General features: G+C 40.6%; 2 protein-coding genes across 8 annotated transcripts in view; one reads left to right on the forward strand and one right to left on the reverse strand.

Moving 5' to 3' along the window:
- Positions 1–20,436, reverse strand: part of eif2d (eukaryotic translation initiation factor 2D) — an 81,028-nt gene that overhangs the window by 53,013 nt on the left and 7,579 nt on the right. For all 6 annotated transcript variants that reach the window (XR_010005511.1, XR_010005510.1, XR_001730604.2 and 3 more), the window contains exons 5-13: positions 20,321–20,428; positions 19,056–19,354; positions 17,184–17,301; positions 15,949–15,994; positions 15,027–15,130; positions 3,410–3,568; positions 2,691–2,780; positions 1,826–1,921; positions 314–434 (exon numbers count right to left, since the gene is read on the reverse strand). Coding sequence is in view for 1 of the 6 variants with exons in the window: in XM_003224023.4 (XP_003224071.2) it covers positions 314–434; positions 1,826–1,921; positions 2,691–2,780; positions 3,410–3,568; positions 15,027–15,130; positions 15,949–15,994; positions 17,184–17,301; positions 19,056–19,354; positions 20,321–20,428 (1,141 nt within the window). In the remaining 5 variants the exon portion in view is untranslated. The remainder of the gene's footprint in view (positions 1–313; positions 435–1,825; positions 1,922–2,690; positions 2,781–3,409; positions 3,569–15,026; positions 15,131–15,948; positions 15,995–17,183; positions 17,302–19,055; positions 19,355–20,320; positions 20,429–20,436) is intronic.
- dyrk3 (dual specificity tyrosine phosphorylation regulated kinase 3) overlaps positions 9,075–20,436 on the forward strand; it is a 57,599-nt gene continuing 46,237 nt past the window's right edge. The window contains exon 1 of one of the 2 annotated variants that reach the window (XM_062978590.1): positions 9,075–9,334. In XM_062978590.1, coding sequence (XP_062834660.1) covers positions 9,132–9,334 — 203 coding nt within the window. In that variant the 5' untranslated portion in view covers positions 9,075–9,131. The remainder of the gene's footprint in view (positions 9,335–20,436) is intronic. The other variant, XM_062978591.1, reaches the window with a different exon arrangement.

A 20,436-nucleotide genomic window follows, 5' to 3' on the forward strand; every position in this document is an offset into this window, starting at 1 on the left:
ACTAATCATCTAACACAGGTGCCTGTATGGTACAACAAATAGCAGTTAGGGAACAATGTGTGTGGGGGAGGAGAAAAGCTATGTGTTCCTGGTCTAATGGAAACCTACCTATACCAAAATCTCAGGCAAGAAAATGTATACTATCTATTCTTCTCCCCGAACACCAACAGTTATAATGCAGTTGGGGTAGCTGCCCCTTCACGTTTTCAAAACCTATCTTAACTTCTACAATTCTAAGTAAAGTATCATTTACTCCCATATGGACTAGCAGCAGCAGCAGTTCATACTTGTTCTCAGAAGACTTATTTCTTACCTTTTTATTGGATGATCTCTGGCCTATGGTAATTTCAATGGGGTCTATGTATCCTTTTCTCACAATAGGTTCATGTCCAGCAAAGGTCACCTGATGGAAGCGCTGTAGTTGATCCAGACACCTACCAGAAAGTTGGCAATGAAATGTCTGTTTATCTGGTATTACTAGCTTAGCCATTCCTGTAATAGACTGTTGCACTAATGGTTGTCGTATTGTACAACTGGACTTTCTTCTTCCCTCAATAACCTTGCAGTACATCATGCTGCCCAAACATCTACTCCAGTGGTTTTACTACCTCTCTGCCTTTATTCAACTTTATCCATTCTGGGTGCAATATAAAAGGATCCCGATGGTGGCAGAACAGCGTGATAGGAAAATATGTAGAACTAGAACACTGCAGGAAATAATGTTTTTTTCTGTTTGAAAATTGCCATTACGCTCTTAGAAAATCTGTATGATTTATAACAGAAGGCAATCAAACTACACCAGCTGACGTGAGTCTCAATTTCATCAAACGGTCAGTCTTACCTCACAATAGAAATCAAAGAAATAAAACATCACAATTAACTCTTAAGTCAATCCAGGCTGAAGTGACTCGAGCTAAAAATCAAGCAACAGAACACTTCTAACTTGTAAATAGAGTGGCACATATGGAGAACATATTAGTCTATAACATTGCTTCTTAAATTGTGAGACCCAGTCACAAATGGGGTTGTCTTAGCTCAATGTTGGGGTGACAAAAAAATTGGGAACAGTAAAAGGCTTGTGAAGGACACCCATTTGCACAAATCTGTGCAAATGGGTGCTCCACAAAAAAAGAAAACCAGCCTGTTTAGCAAGCCTTGCAAATCCTGGTTTATTATCAGTAAATGTTTGATTTTTATACCTATTTATATACCTGGGGTCACATAAAATTTTTTCAGGTGGAAAGCAGTTGTGAATGGAAAAAGCTTAAGATACCCTGATTATCAGGCCTGACCTACATCACTCCCAGATTTCAGAAAATTCATTCCTAGATATATCTCTTATCCAAGTTTTACTGCACGAGCTATTCAACAGTGGAATCAATTGCCCCAAAGAGTGCTGGATTCTACATTTTAGGAAGTCTTTAAACAGAGATTGGATAAGCATCTTTCAGGAATAGCTTATTTGTGTACTTGGACTAGGACTAGATGACCGTTGTGGTTCCTTTCACTTCTATAATTCTAGCATTTTATCATCTTAAATATCATATTAAGCAGTGGATGAGTTTTCAGAGAGCACCAGAAATATGGAGCATGCTAAGGTTTAAGTGGTTTTAAAAAAATCAGTCCCCAGGAGGTAGAGATGTTTCTTTCTGAACACTAACAGCATGTGTACACTAAAGAGCATTTCTGACTTTCCAATGTTAACATTAAAGGCACTCTTAACAATACCACAATCCAAAGAAAAGCATTATAGATGCCTCACATTCATGTACCTCATTTACAGGAAATATCAAAGCAAATAAAGAAGCAATTGCTGTCTGCTCACCTACTCAAGAGATCATCCCATTTGAACTTTAATATTTCATCTTGCTCCGATTTGTTCAACAGGCAGTCACATAGGATCGGATTCACCTTTACAAAGCTGTAATTAAGTAATGCAGGTTAAAAGTACATAAGTGCCACCACACTCTGCTCCCTGAATTGAGAATATAGTAAACATGCAACACATTAAAGCAGAGCTTCCCAAGCTACATGAGGGGGGATTGCAAGTTATGTTTTCAGGACCATATTTGTGCCCACTGGTCATAACTGTTCCTTTCTTGCCTGGAAACTCTGGCCCCTAGCTCTATTAGTTTCTTCATATTTTTAAAAAGCAGCAACAGGACTCTTAAAAGGCAGCTGCCTTTGTACTATTATACAGACAGCTCATGCTGCAATCTGCACAGCCAGTTATAGGAAATCCAATATTATATAATAATTTCATAGTTGCATAACATGTTCATGACAAGAAAAATCAATCTCCTATTCAAAAACAAAGGACAAGGTGCCACACCTATTGTAAGCCTGCTACCCATCTGAAGAAACAGGACCTATATCAAATAACCCAGGAAAAAAAGGGAAAAGGGATCCTGTGTTACTTTTAAGAGCAACAATTTAATTACAACATGATTTGATGTGGATTGCAGCCTTCTTTCTCAGTGCATGGAGTACAACTGGCACTCTGTATCCAGAGATTAAACCATTCATGGCTTGAAAATATTGCAAAAAGCAAAAGTGGATTTTGCCATCTTTTATAAGGGGCACTATTTTACTATGCCATTACAGTGAGACTTAGGCACCCAAACCCCAATGGATACCAAAGGTCAACTATATTACAATCTCTGTGTAAGAAAGTTTCTGAGCTTACATACTTTTTGTTGGTTTCATCAACCAATTCATTAATTTTCACATAATTGATGACAGCACTTCTCACTTCACTGCTGGTGAGGATGTCGCTTTTCCTAAGAGCAAACATAATCTTTGTTACTTTCTCAATCAAGACTTAGAAGCACTGCCAATATTACCTCTAACAAATCAGAGATTAAAATAAAAGCTTCTGTAGTAAGGAAGTGGATCCCAACCTGAAACACAGTGGCAACTTGACAAAAACAAATGAACTCTTGAAAGTAGCATCAAAAATGTGAATATTTTAATCCCCTAATCCTAATAGACCATTTCCCAAAATCTCTTTCAAAAACCTACAGTTATAGCAATGGTGGGGATTTTGAAAAACAAGGGATTTTTCCTTTTTAAGTTTCACAAGAGTGACTTGTTAAAGTGAATTTTAAAAGTGAATTTCCTCACTTTCCTCCATATATGTCAATCCACCATTTTGGAAGGTCCCCAAAAGAGGTCTATCTGGAGAAAGTGGGGGCAAAAAACTCAGCTCTTGAAGGTTGCACATAGTCCCAAGGCCACCCTTTGCCCACTACTGTTTCAACATTTATTTCTTCTAGAAATCCCTCACTCCCTATTATATAAGCCCTTGGCTACTTTCTTTCTCTCCAAATCTCCTTGGGCCATAAAGTGAGGCAACAAGACAGGTACAATATAGGTGCCAGGTAAACGTTGGTTTTCTTATATCGCTTACTTATATCCAGATTCCTGGAACAAAGGAGCCATTTTTGATGAGATGCCATAGAGTGGCGTGATTTCAGGAGCATGGTACGGCTGTTCTCCATCACAACTTCGACCATCTTGGGCAGGCAATTCAGATTCTTCTGTTTCAGGTACTACAAAGGATCTAATGCTAAAATCCAAAAACAACTATTAGTTTCACAATGTGCTGCTTAGAATCAACTAAGTGCAGTGGTGCACTCTTCCTATCTCTCTGGTAAGAAACACCATAAATCCTCAGCTTTTGATACTGCATTTTTAAAAACATTATTACTATTAAACCCCCTTCTGTTCATTTTAGATATTTCACAAATAAATTCCAGTTTCAAAAAAAGTTCTTAGATCTATCCCTTAATAAATACCTTAATTTATCCACTTCCATTACTTCCAATGTTTTATAAAATCAACCTTCACTTGAAAAGTTGCCAACACTTTCCTAAGATTTAGCATAAACTATTCATGGTGCTGTGACTACTAGACAGTAGGGGATTTTACAAGTCATTAAATATTATATAATAATTAAATAATAATATTAACCATGTTTGCTAATAAGATTGTTTAAGTAACACTTCAAGTTTGAAAAGCCACATAGGTATTTCCTTTTTTTTAATTTAAATTTTAAATGTAACTTTATTGGGCTCAAATAACTCACACATCCAAAAAGAAAAAAAAACATAATAATAAAACATATACTAAACGTATAAAACATTAAACATAACAACACATAATAATAAACATAAACAAAACCACATAATAATAAATCATATTAAACAAACAAAATATTGAACAAAATGACATCCAACTCAAACTTAGGAGAAGTATGTAACCCCATATCATTATCTCTTCTAACTTAGATGAAAATACCTTAGATATATCCTTACTGCTATATTATTTCTATACATTACAACCATTCTAAATACCAATTAAATATAAATAAATCCACACTTATATCAATTCACAAAACAGAAAAACTATTCATCTATTTCATCGTTATAATCAAGTAACTCAATTTTCACTCCTCAAACATTATTGTTATTAAATCTCCTTCTGTTCTCTTCAGCTATTCCACAAATAAATTCCAGCTTCAAAACAGTTAGAATCATAGAATAGTAGCGTTGGAAGAGACCTCATGGGCCATCCAGTCCAACCCCCCGCTAAGAAGCAGGAAATCGCATTCAAAGCACCCCCGACAGATGGCCATCCAGCCTCTGCTTAAAAGCTTCCAAAGAAGGAGCCTCCACCACAGTCTGGGGGAGAGAGTTCCACTGCCGAACAGCCCTCACAGTGAGGAAGTTCTTCCTGATGTTCAAGTGGAATCTCCTTTCCTGTAGTTTGAAGCCATTGTTCCATGTCCTAGTCTGCAGGGCAGCAGAAAATAAGCTTGCTCCCTCCTCCCTATGGCTTCCCCTCACGTATTTGTACATGGCTATCATGTCTCCTCTCAGCCTTCTCTTCTGCAGGCTAAACATGCCCAGCTCTTTAAGCCGCTCCTCATAGGGCTTGTTCTCCAGACCCTTAATCATTTTAGTCGCCCTCCTCTGGATGCTTTCCAGCTTGTCAACATCTCCCTTCATCTGCGGTGCCCAAAATTGGACACAGTATTCCAGGTGTGGTCTGACCAAGGCAGAATAGAGGGGTAGCATGACTTCCCTGGATCTAGACGCTATTCCCCTATTGATGCAGGCCAAAATCCCATTGGCTTTTTTAGCTGCCGCATCACATTGTAGGCTCATGTTTAACTTGTTGTCCACGAGGACTCCAAGGTCTTTTTTGCACACACTGCTATCAAGCCAGGCGTCCCCCATTCTGTATCTTTGATTTCCATTTTTTCTGCCGAAGTGAAGTATCTTGCATTTGTCCCTGTTGAACTTCATTTTGTTAGTTTCGGCCCATTTCTCTAGTCTGTCAAGATCGTTTTGAATTCTGCTCCTGTCTTCTGGAGTGTTAGCTATCCTTCCCAGTTTGGTGTCGTCTGCAAACTTGATGATCGTGCGTGCCTTCTAACCCTTCATCTAAGTCGTTAATAAAGATGTTGAACAGAACCGGGCCCAGGACGGAACCCTGCGGCACTCCACTTGTCACTTCTTTCCATGATGAAGACGATGCATTGGTGAGCACCCTTTGGGTTCGTTCACTTAGCCAATTACAGATCCACCTAACCATAGTTTTGTCTAGCCCACATTTAACTAGTTTGTTTGCCAGAAGGTCGTGGGGGACTTTGTCGAAGGCCTTACTGAAATCCAGGTACGCTACATCCACAGCATTCCCTGTATCAACCCAACTCGTAACTTTATCGAAAAAAGAGATCAGATTAGTCTGGCATGACTTGTTTTTGGTAAATCCGTGTTGACTATTAGCAATGACCGCATTTGTTTCTAAGTGTTTGCAGACCACTTCCTTAATGATCTTTTCCAGAATCTTGCCTGGTATTGATGTGAGGTTGACCGGACGGTAATTGTTTGGGTCGTTCTTTTTTCCCTTCTTGAAGATAGGGACCACATTCGCCCTCCTCCAATCTGCTGGGACTTCTCCTGTTCTCCAAGAACTCTCGAAGATGATTGCCAGTGGTTCTGAAATAACTTCCGCTAGTTCCTTCAATACTCTTGGATGTAGCTGATCTGGCCCTGGCGTAAAAGTAAGGTATTTGTTAAGGAATAGATCCAAGATCCTAGTTCTTGGATCTATTCCTTAACAAATACCTTACTTTTATCTATTTCCACTCCTTACAATGCTTTTTAAAACCAACCTCCACTTGAAAAGCTACCAACACTTGCCTGCTATTTAGCATAAACTATTGCTTGGGTATGGGCGACACACTCCGCCTGGATGAAAACGCGCAATAAAGGACACCACACCGTGTACAATTTTTGGGTATAAAACTGGCCACAACATTTATTGGATACAGGAATAAGGGTTGGCTGCCATGCATGGGTCCTGGATCACTGATCGGTCAGCCCAATGCTGCTCGATCCTGAAATGAATCCAAAGGCGCGACCGAAACCAGACCCGGTGATCGGTACCAAAGCGCCGCCCAGTGTCCGCGATGCTACTCCCTCCTCCTGCCAATGAAGGGGGGGGAGGAAGCATAGCTGATCCGGGGCCCATGCCACACGCCACAAAAGGAGGGTGGGATCCCCCACTCTCCTTGCTGCCAACCCTCCTTCCGTAGCCAACAAATTACCGTACGACAACCGTTGCAACCGTGTGCCTAGGGACATGCTGGCGTGCTGCCATGCAGCTAGTTCTGAAGCCCGAGCCCTGGCCATCCTCGCTGTTTGTGGTATTTGGCCACCATAGCCAGCATGTCCAGTCCTTGACGGCTAAGCGGCCTGCCTGGCGCTGTCCCGCCGTGTTGTTCATCTCCAACGGTTGCTGCTGGTTACCGCTCCTCGTCCGCTGCTGGCCTTCTCTCCCTCGTTGTGTACCTGGAGGGAAGGAGAGGAGCCGGCAGACCTCGTAGCCTCTAACATGAGGCTAGGCCTGATGTAGGTCACGTATGCCGCTGATTTCCACCTCCCCATGGCTTTGATGACATTCACCGGCACCCCGCCTACGGCCGCTGTGGTGGCCGCCCCTATTCTGAAGGAGTGACCACCATATTCCGCAGCAGGGAGACCCAGCTCCCCTCTGCTCGTCCCCTGGGATGAGCAGCAGCGGGTCCCGCCCCTCCAGGCATGCCTGACCAATGGCAGGCCGGGGCGGACCCAACTTGGACTGGCCCAGAGGCCTGGCAGCGGGAAAGTTTCCCGCCGCCCAGAGGGCCTCTGGGAAGAAGAATACCACCTCGGTGGCCGCCATGATGGGGGCGGGGCGCCCTCCCCCGCAACAAGCTTGGCCTGGTGAGTCAGGCCCTGCTTTTCATGATGCTATGACTACTGGACAATAAAGGATTTTACGAGTCATTAAATATTTAATAATAATAAATGGTGTTTGTGTAACACGTCAGAGTTCGAAAAGCTGCACATGCATTACCTTATTATATTTATTCCTGTAAGACAGGTGCATAAATTTGTGGCAAAGGTATGATTTAAACCATGAATTTCCTGAATCATAATTCAGCCATTAGCTCATTATACTAGCTGGCTGATCTATACTCATTTGACACTAACAGAAGAAAAAAGCCATAAAGTATTTATTTGACTTTCCTCACAATATCTGCACAATTCTAAAAGCTAACTTTCACAGGGGCTTAGAATTTCAATTCTGGAACTAATAATTGACAGTAATAATTTAGATCCTTTGGTCCTTCACATGTGACATGATAGTAAAGGTAAAGGTAAAGGTTTTCCCCTGACATTAAGTCCAGTCGTGTCCGACTCTGGGGGTTGATGCTCATCTCCATTTCTAAGCCGAAGAGCCAGCGTTGTCCGTAGACACCTCCAAGGTCATGTAGCCAGCATGACTGCATGGAGCGCTGTTACCTTTCCGCTGGAGCGGTACCTATTGACCTACTCACATTAGCATGTTTTCGAACTGCTAGGTTGGCAGAAGCTGGGGCTAATAGCTGGTACTCCTTCACTCTCCAGATTCGAACCTGCGACCTTCCGGTCCGCAAGTTCAGCAGCTCAGCACTTTAATATGCTGCGCCACTGGGGGCTCCCCGTGACATCATAGCCATGCTTAAATGTTTGAAAGGATGTCATAAGAAAGAGGCTTGTTTTCTGCTGCCTTCAAGATCAGGACTTGGAGCAATGGGTTCAAATTACAGGAAAGGAGATTCCATTTGAACATTAGGAAGAATTTCCTTACCATAAGAGCTGTTCAACTGTGGAACTCACTGCCTTGGAGTGTGGGGGAGGCTTCCTTTTTTTGGAGGCTTTTAAACAGAGGCTGGATGGCCATATATAGTGGGTGCTTTGATTATGCTTTGCCTGTACGACAGGGGGTTGGACTGGATGGCCCTTGTAGTCTCTTTCATCTCTAGGATTCTTTGTTGTGAACTTCAGCTTCCAGAAACCCCATCCAACATCACTAATTGTCAAACATTTGAGTGGCGGTAGTCTAAAACTGAGCTTTTAAAGCCTTTCCCAATTGCAACCCCTTTACGCCTGAAAACATTTTACTAGATCCCAGGTATATATACAAAATAGGCAAAAAAACCCAGTACTCTTCACTTTTTTCATAGTTGGCAGAAATAAAGGCTACCTCCTCCCTTGTCAGTATTTATGCATAATATTCAAAATAAAAAAGATTGGAATAAAATAGCGACAACAGCACCTCTGCATAATCTTTTGAATAAGTCTATACTACAGAAAACTACAGACTGAAATCTAACAGAGTTGATCTCTAGAGGAGCAGAAACACTGAAAAGTGATTCATTGGCAGCTTTAGAAGTCACTTCTAGCTAAGCTCCAACTAAGATGTAATCTCAATGGACCCCTTATAACGGGCATGAGAAAACTCGAGCCCGCCAGGTGTTTTGGATTTAACTTCCACAGTTCCCGACAGCTTACTGGCTGTCAAGAATTGTGAGAGTTGGAGTTCAAAACACCTGGAGGGCCCAAGTTATGCCTGCCTTATAACCAGTCTTGTCAGATTCCTTGACATCACAAATACCCATTGTGACAGAGCCCCTGCACTATACTGTAGGAGGAACTTCTGACATCTTCATCTATCAAAGTGCAGCAGAAACAAGACCTTCTAAAAATTACTGAGAAATGCTAACTGCACAATGTTACATGTCTGTGACATCATAGATGAGTGTAGAATCTCCAGTAGGAAACCAAGACCAGCAGTCCAGAACCAAGGGTTCAACAGCCCCCGAGACAATCCTGGAGGACCAGAGGGGAGACGAAGGGCTGCAGTGCATACTCATCAATACCAATCCACTGCCACTTTTAGCCGAACTGGAAGGAAGACTTGCAAAGCGAGCATGGGCACCGATAGTGAGAGACGACAGGTAGGCAAACATCCTAACGTTTACATGGAGAGAAAGAATTCACATATGGGTTGAAGCAGGAAAGAATGAAACACAGAGGGCTGCTAGCCATACCAGCATCATCTAATGTTTTTCATAACGCTGGACAACACACAATGTTAGACCTGTTTCTGGGTACATTTGATCAGCTGATTCCAAAAATGGCACCAGTTCCCCCCCATTAGCTCTAGTTTTTGAGATACAGAATATGTCATATACCACTCTTCACTCTACTCGCCCATAAAGGATATTTTAATGTAATGTTTGAATTACTCTATTTCAAGCATGAAGGAAACGTTTTAAAAATTAAAAGAAAAGTACTATAAGATAAGAAAGCTTGTTACAACACCCCGATTTTTAGAAGGGTCTTTTAAAAAGCAGATTAAAATTTTATAAATTCAACCATATTTAAGAAACTAGAGCTGATGTGATCTATGCAATGCTACTTTCTGAACCAGCACCCCAAATAACCCCAGGAATAGGCCTAAAAATCGAAACACGAATAATTATTTTTAGTTGGACTGTGTAATCATCAATGTTTTACAACAGAAACGGGCAATGGTGGCCTTCCAGATGTTTCCATCCGTAAATCCTCATGAGCTAGCATAGCCAATAGTAAGATTTTTTGGGAAATGCAGAAACATCTGAAGGGCCACAGTTCTCCAACCCTGGCCTACATTTTTTTTCTTTGCTAATACAGTCACCTCTCTTTATTTGTAGAGGTTAAGGGCACAGGAGCTCAGTGAGACTGTAAATATATCCAGAGGTGGGCAAAGCTTCCTTTGGGGTGGGGCTCCTTGAAGGGGAGAGTATGAAGAATGTGCCCTACAGTAAACCCCCCCCCCTCAAAAAAAAAAAGCCTGATGTCACCATCCAGACGTTCAAACAGTGGTCCCTTGACCCAAAAGGAAGAGGCAGAAGAGTGACAGTGGTGAAAGCTACTGCTTGCTTGATACCTACAAACTCTGATAATAAATAACAGGGAGACAGTTTAGGAATCTCCTGTTATTTTGCATTTCTGGTTTTAAAAATCTGAAGCACTAACATAGTGATGGACTAAAAAAGTATGGCCATAACAACAAGAGCTAGGAAGTGAATCGTGATATGACAAGTCATTACTGAATGAAAACGGTTAGACTTCTCTTGATCCTTTTTCTATGTATTTAAGTAAGGAATAACGGAGAAGTTTGAAAAGGCATATCTGACCAAATGAACTAGCAGAGAGGTGACTGAAGGCATCACTTGTTTAAATATGTTCCTAGCACATCACAGTTTTCAAAATGCACAAGCGTTCTGTTTAGTTCTTCACTTTGCAGTCCTACATATTGGATAGTTGTGCTGTATTGGTTTTTGTGTGTACAGACAGATGGACATTTGGTCTAAACTGGCTTTCTTTTAGTACTGATGTAATAGTATTTCATGTATAAAATATACAATAGTAAAGCACCATGAATTAACATAGTGCCTAGTTTCAAATAAGAGACTGGTCTAAAAAGAGGATTTACAATGTCTGTATCTACTAGTAGTAAACATGTAAGCAAACAATTTAGAACCTGTGATTCCATTCCTAGTATAGTATGTAAATGGAAGTGGATATCGGTGCTGCTGATGCCTTTAACATAAACTTTGGGAGAAAGTAGCATTGCAAATATAGAACCTGTATGAGAACATACATTTTTCCACTGACATCGTTTGAGATTAAGAATCAATCAAAGTAACAACAGATGGTGCCAAAACTAAAGAAATACCTAAACATTTGGCTTTATGCCTGATTCTTGTTGTTAACTGCCATCAGTGTTGTCTACACCAGCAAAATAATTCCTCTGCTGTTCAGAATATTCTGCTCTGGAGCTATCCAAGATTCATCTCATTAGTGAAATACTTACTTGCACTGAAATTGTATTGATAGGCCCACACTGCTCCAGCAGCCTTCAACACTTCTGTACCAGCCCTCATCATTAACACTCTCTCCTTTGCCCATTAGATCGATTTCCATGGAAGAATACTGCAATGGGGCAAAAAATAGGTGCACGACTTGGGGGGGGGGGGGCACGTGGGCAGAGAAGGAAGAAAAGGTAGAGAAGGAAGGGCAAGAAAATGGCTGGGGGAAGAGAGAATCCTTCTTCCTCTTGTTTCTGGAAAAGCAAATTCTTGACAGCCCCTCCTCCTATCAACACTAGTTTCTGCTTGCAGCTACCTTTTAAGCATGCACTGTGCCTTCCCCCTTGTTTATCCTCCTGCTGTTTTCCAGCCGAGTGCCTCCCCAGAACAGCCCTGCAATCAAAGTCACTTGCTCAGAGCCATGTGATCAACAGCAAGGGGGTGGATTGGGATGCCTACTTACCATGGATCACATTACTAGGCACCTCATTCTAACTTCAGGGCTCTGCTGGGAAGGTACTTGTTTGGGAAGGCAGCAGCAGCAGCCCCAATCTGCCCCCTTATCATTGATCTTATGCCTAGGTCCAGCTGAGGAGCAGGTGCTGGCCCTGTTCTTCTTTATTGACGAAATAATAAATGGGATCAACTAATGTTAAACATACACCCCAGGAGCAGTACTGAACAGTTTAAAAAATTGTGAGGCTGCCACCCACCAATCTGTTACCCTTCCTGCAATGCCAACCTGATCCAGATAGATACATATAGCAAAAGAATATTCTCTTGGAAATTGCAGCGTGCAAAGTGGACTTTTAAAATCACTCTGAAGCCTAAAAGAATCACTTTCACTATTAAAATGGTAATGCATTTTGTGTGCCAGAATACGGATGTGTACAGATTTATTAATTTTATTGCTGGTGTAGACAACCCCTTAAGACATATGGCAGCCCCAAAGATTAGAGACTCCAACTAAATCATTCTACTTTCTTAAATGTCCAACCGTAAGCCTGCCTTTGCACCTTTTTCAGCAATGCCCAATACAGTAGCTATCAGTATTTCAGTCCCATTAATGTACACATACAGGAACCCCGGTGGCGAAGTGTGTTAAAGCACTGAGCTGCTGAACTTGCAGACCGAAAGGGCGCAGGTTCAAATCCCGAGAGCAGAGTAAGCGCCCGCTGTTAGCTCCAGCTTCTGCCAACCTAGCAGTTCGAAAACATACCAATGTGAGTAGATCAATAGGTACCTCTCCGGTGGGAAGGTAACAGTGCTCCATGCAGTCATGCCGGCCACATGACCTTGGAAGTGTCTACGGACAACACTGGCTCTTCGGCTTAGAAATGAAGATGAGCACCAACCCCCAGAGTCAGACATGACTGGACTTATGTCAGGGGAAAACCGTACCTTTAATGTACACATATGCCTACTTTCAGTATTTATATTCTGCAACTGTGCTGCACAAGCTTCTAATTCTGCTGATACACCAACATTCAGTATCCTGAGTGTGCTATCATTTCTTTTATAGCACACTCTAACCCTTGAAATCTCAAAAGCTAAGCAGAACATACTGAACAGGATTTGTTGATTTGTTGGAAATCATAACTTCTCTGCACAGAGCATGACATTATTCTTTTAGTATCTATACAGGCCTGTGATCTTCCACTTTTTGGCACAAAGAATTCCTATTTATTTCTTTAGTGCAAAATATGGATATACTTTTTCCCATAACCTTTTCTCTTTACGCTTTAGCAGCAGGAGATGTAGTATGATTTATATACTACCCATGACATCTTTTCAAAATTTTCTATGCCTTCCCTTACAAGGCCCTAATGTTTCGCATTTTCCCCAGGGACCAATATGCTACATTGCTTTTTGGAATGTAGCAAGCTGAATCAAATGACATAACCAATATGTGAACCAAACTGATCTGCTACTAAAAGGATTAACTATATACTCAATGCTGACAGTGCAATTACTACTTGGTAAGTAGATACAGCATTAGAGCCATAACTGCATCTGGATATTAGTTATGCAGGTTTCCTCATATAGAATCATAGAATCATAGAATAGTAGAGTTGGAAGAGACCTCATGGGCCATCCAGTCCAACCCCCTGCCAAAAAGCAGGAAATCCCATTCAAAGCACCCCCAACAGATGGCCATCCAGCCTCTGCTTAAAAGCCTCCAAGGAAGGAGCCTCCACCACAGCCCGGGGGAGAGAGTTCCACTGTCGAACAGCCCTCACAGTGAGGAAGTTCTTCCTGATGTTCAGGTGGAATCTCCTTTCCTGTAGTTTGAATATATCAGCAAACAGTCTGCTTTACGCATCATCTTCTGTCCTTTGCCATGAACACATTTCTAGAAGATAAACAAAATCTGTACTTCTATAAATTATTTATATCCTGCTTTTTCTCCAAAAACTGGAACTCAAAGTGGTTCAATTCCACTTCATAAAAAAGGAAAAACTGAACAGAATAAAGCTATTTATAGTGTTAAAACAATACACATCTCAATTAAATAAGAAAATGATATTTTAAAAGAGCTATTAAAACAGCTTAGTTAAAAAACATGGTTTTAAATGTCTGCCTGAATTAAAAGGTTTCGGCCACTGCCATAAGCACAAGGAAGGGGGCGTTCTGGCCTCCCTGGAAAAGGAGTTCAAAAACCTTGGGGCAGCCACTGAGAAGGCCCTCTCCATCAAATGTGCTTGCTATGGAGACTGGACTGAGAGAAGGGCCTCTCCAACTGATCTCAGAGCAGGGCTGGATCACGCAAGCAGAAACTGCCTGCCAAATAGCCTTGGCTTGCCTTTCTCTAATTACTGCAGCCATGACTTCATAGAATCACGGGGACCACAAAGGCCATCCAGTCCAACACCATATCATGTAGGAAAATACAATCAAAGCATTCATGACAGGTGGCCAGTTAGCCTCCACTTAAAAACCTCAAGAGAAGGAGACTCCGCCAAACTCTGAGGAAGCATTTTCCACTGTTGAATAGCATTTGCCATCTATAAGTTCTTCCCGATGTTCAAGTGGAATCTCTTTTCCTACAACTTGAATCCATTTCTCCGTGTCCTAGCCTCTAGAGCAGATGAAAACCATCTCTCTTAGTTAATGTGACCTCCATTCAAATACTAAAACATGACTATCATATTTTTTCTCAGCCTTCTTTTCTCCAAGCCAAACAACCTTAGCTCCCTCAGCCATTTCTAACAGGCTTGGCTTCCAAATTTCTGATCATCTTGGTCATTCTTCTGTGGACACATTCTGCCTTGTTAATATATTTCCTGAATTGTGATGACCAGAAGTGGACACAGTGAAGTCTGATGAAAGTGCAATAGAGTAGAACTATAATTTCCGTCGATCTACGCAGTATACTCCTTCAGCCTAATTCTCAGTTCTCAGTTCACACACAACCCCCATCTGTGCAGCTTACTGATAAGTATACTGGGTTGTCCTACTTGAGGTTATTAGTAGTCTAAATTTATTTGTGACAGCAGTGTATAAGGTTTTTGGTTTCTCAAAATGGAAGCTTGTTTAGGATATTAACTGTATCTTCCATATAGAAGAGAAAATAACTTGCAATTGTACTCATGAGAGATACCTAGGTTCCTTGCAAAAGGAGCAACTTCTGTGCGAATGAGATTCTTTGTTCTTAAAACATAACTCAGCCCATTAAGAACTTTTAGAATACTTTAGAACACACTGTGCTTCAAAACTCTTCTCTATTTTGAAAACAGCCCTTTCAGACTTCCTCTCCAGGATAATAATTCTCATACAGGGCTCAGAATCTTACCTGATATGTTTCCAGTCGACATCCACAATGCTCTCCACTCCCTTACTTAGTTCTTTCACCTGAAGGATCTTCTGTTGCTGCATCGACTGCAGGAACTTGGAGAACTAAAGACAGTAAAAAGCCATTTGATTTGGTATATTGGGACAAGACTTGCAGCAATCCAACAGAGAGTCTATGTTGCAGTGGTGATTCTAAGTCAAACCTATCATAAGGTTTTCTTCACAAGATCTGTTCAGAGGTGGTTGCTATTGCCCTCCTCTGAGGCTGAGAGGGTGTGATGTGCCCAAGGCCACCCACTGGGTTTCCATGGCTGAACAGGGATTCAACTCAGTCTCCAGAATTCTAGTCTGAACCACTAAACCATACTGGCTCACACTGAAATCCTATGCATGCTTATTTTGTATTAAGATCCATTGAATATGGTGGGGCTTACTTTTAATCGAGCAAGAAAAAACAATAAGGACTTCTGACTCAGGCAATAATCTACACACAGATTATATTTGTATGAAATGCGTTAAATGGCTTTTACAAAAAAGTTATTACAGTAAAACACAAAGAAATATCCACAGACAACCAGATTATGAACTGCTCAAACATTGTACTGGACTGCACAACTTTGCTTCATCTTGATTTCTTAATTTTCATTATTATGGGCAACGAAAATGATAAATGTATTTACAAATAATTGATAAGGAATAGAAGAGCAAATATGTCTTTTTGCCTAAAGCATCACCAGTACATTGAAAACTCCAGCACAACAGAGTTGCCTCCCTTTCCTTCTGCAGGGGCAAACCATCTGTTGAACCAGTATAAGGAACAAATATTTGAGAAGTAGACAGGAACAAAAGTCCTGATTTTTAATTGAAGTAAAATCATTATTTTTCTTCCCTATCTTTCACAATACAGAAAAATATTTGCTCACCTTTTTATAGCTGGATTTCTTAATGTCAAGTTGCTGACCTTTTGGACTATTGGTAGATTAAAGGGAAAAAAACAATTATAAATAAGAAAAAACACCCAAACATGAAAATCATACTTCAACACCTGAAATTGTATTTCTATCCCACTACTGATATCTCCACCTGAAACATGAATGCACAAAAATTCCATACAAATGTATGAAATACAGCTGCCTCCTCCATTTGAGATTACATTTTCCTTCTCATCAACAACTATCTTCAAAGTAAGTACCATACAATTAAACAAGAAACTTTCAAACCAGGAACAGAAAATGTTTCAAATTTCATTACATAGTGTAATTTAAAGCCTTAATATATTAGTTACCTGGCTACCCACCCAGTTAATATGGGAGAGTTGGCTGTGAGCTGCTTGCAGATTGAAAGATTCATGTTTCTCTATCATTTAACAAAGGGGAGGAAGCAATGCTTTTGGAGTGGCACCAAAACTCACTCACTGTAACATACAGACTTCTGCCACTACAAGGTCAACTGCTTGCAGTTCTGATTAAAAGGTAGCAGAGCTTTAAAAAAGACTGCTGTGTTAATACCCCAGAGAGCTACTTCTATTATAGGTAAACTGAATTAAACTGAGTGGATAAATGTTTTGGCTCCACATGTCAGTTGCATAGCACATCAACTATTACAAGGATGGGCAAAGGGTGTCCCATGGCCTATGACCTTTGTGAATTCAGGACCTCCAATGCGGCCTCCAGCATTCTCACACCACTGATGCTCTTCCCAATTTCCAGATAGACTTCAAAAGATGCCTAATGAAACCAAGAGGGCACTGGACAATTCCCCGACATATTTAAAGTGCAGTGGAGTCTGTTTTCCAAACTAGAAGTAACTAAAAATCACCTTTGGTTTTGTAAGTCCCCTCCACACCTGAAACAAGCCAAGATGACATCTAAAACCAGATAAAATAAAAGTATGGTAGATTGCTATGCAGAAACTGAGACTAAAGTTGTTTGATACTTTTGTAAATTATACAGATATTAGGGACTTTAAAATATTGACCTTGTATTAAGTGGAGTGATTTGCTAAATAATACTTGTCATAACCTTCAACTTGAATAGTAACTTGAATGAATTATCATGACATCAGAGGGCCAAGTACCATGGCCAGTCATCAGAAAGGATGGTAGCTACAGTCCAGCAACATATGCAAGGTCGCAGATTCCCACCTGATCTACACCTACCAGCATGAAAACATATAGTTGCGCAGAAAGGTGCTGGTCAGCAGAGGGAGCTCTGATTTCTTCACTTTGCATTTTAAGGCATGAAAAAAACATTGATGAAGCAACACATCCATTCGTTCTGTCAAAACAACAAAACAGAAAGAACAGTCCCTTTTCAGCTACATCACAAAACAATAACATGGTGCAGCTCATTACAGAGCACTATCACACAGTGAACATCTCTGCAAAAATTTACACAGTATGACTCCTGCAGCTGCAGGAATGGGACTGTTGGTTCATCTACCGCATTTAACAAAAATGCAGTTTCTCAAGGAATTTTCTAGGTTCTCCAAGCAATGCTATAGTATGCTTCTGCCAGAAGTTACTACAGAGTGATGCTAGAGAACCTAGAAAACTCCTAAACAGAATACTTATTTACAAGTCTTGTAATGATTTGTGTTGCTCTCATTGCCTACTAATATTGACAAGGAAAGCTGAGGCTGAGAATAGTGGTGATGAAGACTATAAAAAGTTGGCACAACACTTCTAAAAAAATTAAAATTTCTACAGAAAATGTCAGTTCATCAACTATGATCAAAGAGCCTGACAACACAATCACATATTAGCAAGGCAGTATTGTCATAATGTGAGGACAGGGGGAGAGAGAGAATACGTAAGATATGTCATATACAGGCAGTACCTGGGTTACAAGCAAGATAGCCTTCTCTAGATTTGTTCTTAAGTTCTTTGAATATGTTTTAATGGGTTTAAACTGTGAATTTTTAATACTGTTTATATTTATTTTTTTTAATTTTTGCATATTTATATATTTTAAATTGTATGGTAATGCTTTTATGTTAAGCCGCTTTGAGTCTCCTTCGGGAAAGATCAAGCAGGGTATAAATAAATATAATAATAATAATAATAATAATAATAATAATAATAATAATAATAATATCACAGTTGTGGAAAAGAAAAAGGTTTGGATCATTGATGTCGCCATCCCAGGTGACAGTCGCATTGACGAAAAACAACAGGAAAAACTCAGCTGCTATCAGGACCTCAAGATTGAACTTCAAAGACTCGGGCAGAAACCAGTGCAGGTGGACCCGGTGGTGATCGGCACATTGGGTGCCATGACAAAAGATCTCAGCCGGCATTTGGAAACAATAGGCATAGACAAAATTACGATCTGCCAACTGCAAAAGGCCACCCTACTGGGATCTGCGCGCATCATGCGAAAATACATCACACAGTCCTAGACACTTGGGAAGTGTTTGACTTGTGATTTTGTGAAACAAAATCCAGCATATCTATCTTGTTTGCTGTGCCATACATTAATAATAATAATAATAATAATAATAATAATAATAATAATAATAATGTTGAATTTGTATATAAGTCAGAATCAGTGTAACTCCAGTCATTTTTTTCTTTTAGTTTTGGCTAGCATAGGGAGGGTGTGCACCCCTGTAACATTTGTTGTCCGTGCCTCTGTTCAGAAGATTTCACCTCAATTGCTGTTCCTTCAAAACTGGATTTTGAAAATGTTGGGTTGTTATGGAAACAAGGTTTGGTGATAAAGCTACAATGGAGACACCTTTTCCCCATGACAACGATTACAGGAATGAATTTCCTTTCCTAGAGGTATATTTCCTCTCACTTTCTGCTGTCTTACCCCCCCCCCCTTTGTGACTAAGATTTAGATGTAAGTTGGATGTCTGTAACTTGGGGACAGCCTGTATACATAACACACATAACTTTACAACTTCTGAAATACCCCAAAAATAACAAGATGTATCAGTCTGTCCTGTTACTTAAGCATGCAATTGCTCTCTTCAGCTGACAGAGTACTAGAAACAGAAATGCCTATCCACACCTCTGCAATTATACCTTGTGGACTCGTATCTTCTATTTCTTGAGAAACTTCTAGGCTTTCTTCTCTGACAGTTTCAGCAGCTCCATCTTCATTTGATACCTCCTCTCTCCCTTGTTCAGCAGACTGAGTAGTTTCCTCCACAATTAGATTTCCAAAGCCTCTCTGCAAGGAGGAGTCAACAGAGAAGCTGTTTTCCAGCTCTTGGACCTTCCCTTCTTCATTCTCTTGTTCCTCTTCTTCAGAACCCATCACCTTGGAAGGTTCTCCTTCTAAGGGAGTTATGATGGGTGGGCATGACTTGTCACCAAACCCCCTTTTTAATTTAAAAGAAAACAGTAAAGTATTATTCTAAATTTCCATTTGAGCAAAATCATTTTTCACAGCCAAGAATCAAGACAGGGCCAATTAACATCTTCTCTGGAAAGAGTAGCTTTCAGGGAAGCAGGAAGAGCAGCAGCTATCTGAAGATGTCTGCTACCAGCAATAATCTGGAAAATCAAGTTCTTCAAGAAAGACTAGGTGGTGATGTGAGCCATCTTCAGATATCTGAAATGGGGATCACGTGTTTCCTATTGCTCCAATGGATTCAAATTATATAAAAAGGAGGTTCTGACTAAACATTTAGAAGAATTTTGACAAAGGAATGGGCTGCCTGGGATGGTTGTGGGAGGTTCATTGGAGGTTTTTAAGCAGAGGTCACCTGGACATTTTTCATTGATGCTTTAGCTATTTATCTGTGGCACTCTTTATAATTCATCAAAACCATGTTCTGCCTGGATGCAGCTGAAAGCTACTAAAATCCCACATCCTTTGGGTTGCATGTTCCATTTGTGTTTAACACAGGACACACTATAGGCTCATTTCACAAGGTGAATTCTAGTAACTATAAAGCTTATGAAACAATTGAAATATATGTATGCAATTTACCATCTGCAGTACATCTATGGGTTCAGGCAAGAAGAAAGGGGACAGTTCAAAGGAACTTCCCCCCATCACCATCACAACACATGTCACAAGGCAGGAAAAAGTTGTCATGCACCACCCTACAGTTCACTGAGGTGCAAGGGCAGAAGCATCTTGCTAAAGTTCAAGGTGAGCCATAAGCATATCAATGGTGTCAGTATTCCACAAGTAACAGTATTTTATAGATTTTGCTACAGCAGAATTCTCTGGTCATCTCATAATAATAAAAAGTTCTGAGTTTCCATCGTCTGGATTGAACTGCAGGATGGCAACCCTTTTTTGTGAACTATCATACAAATTTTGGTTAGGCACCCACCATAAGTGATCCATGTAAGTATGAAGCACCGTGAAGCCTTTTCCTTTCATTCCAGCTGCCACCATCTCTGCAGTGGACATGTTAGCTATTCCAATGGCAACAGGGGAACTGGAAAA

Source organism: Anolis carolinensis, chromosome 4, assembly GCF_035594765.1.
Source record: "Anolis carolinensis isolate JA03-04 chromosome 4, rAnoCar3.1.pri, whole genome shotgun sequence".
In the NCBI taxonomy this organism is placed as follows: domain Eukaryota; kingdom Metazoa; phylum Chordata; class Lepidosauria; order Squamata; family Dactyloidae; genus Anolis; species Anolis carolinensis.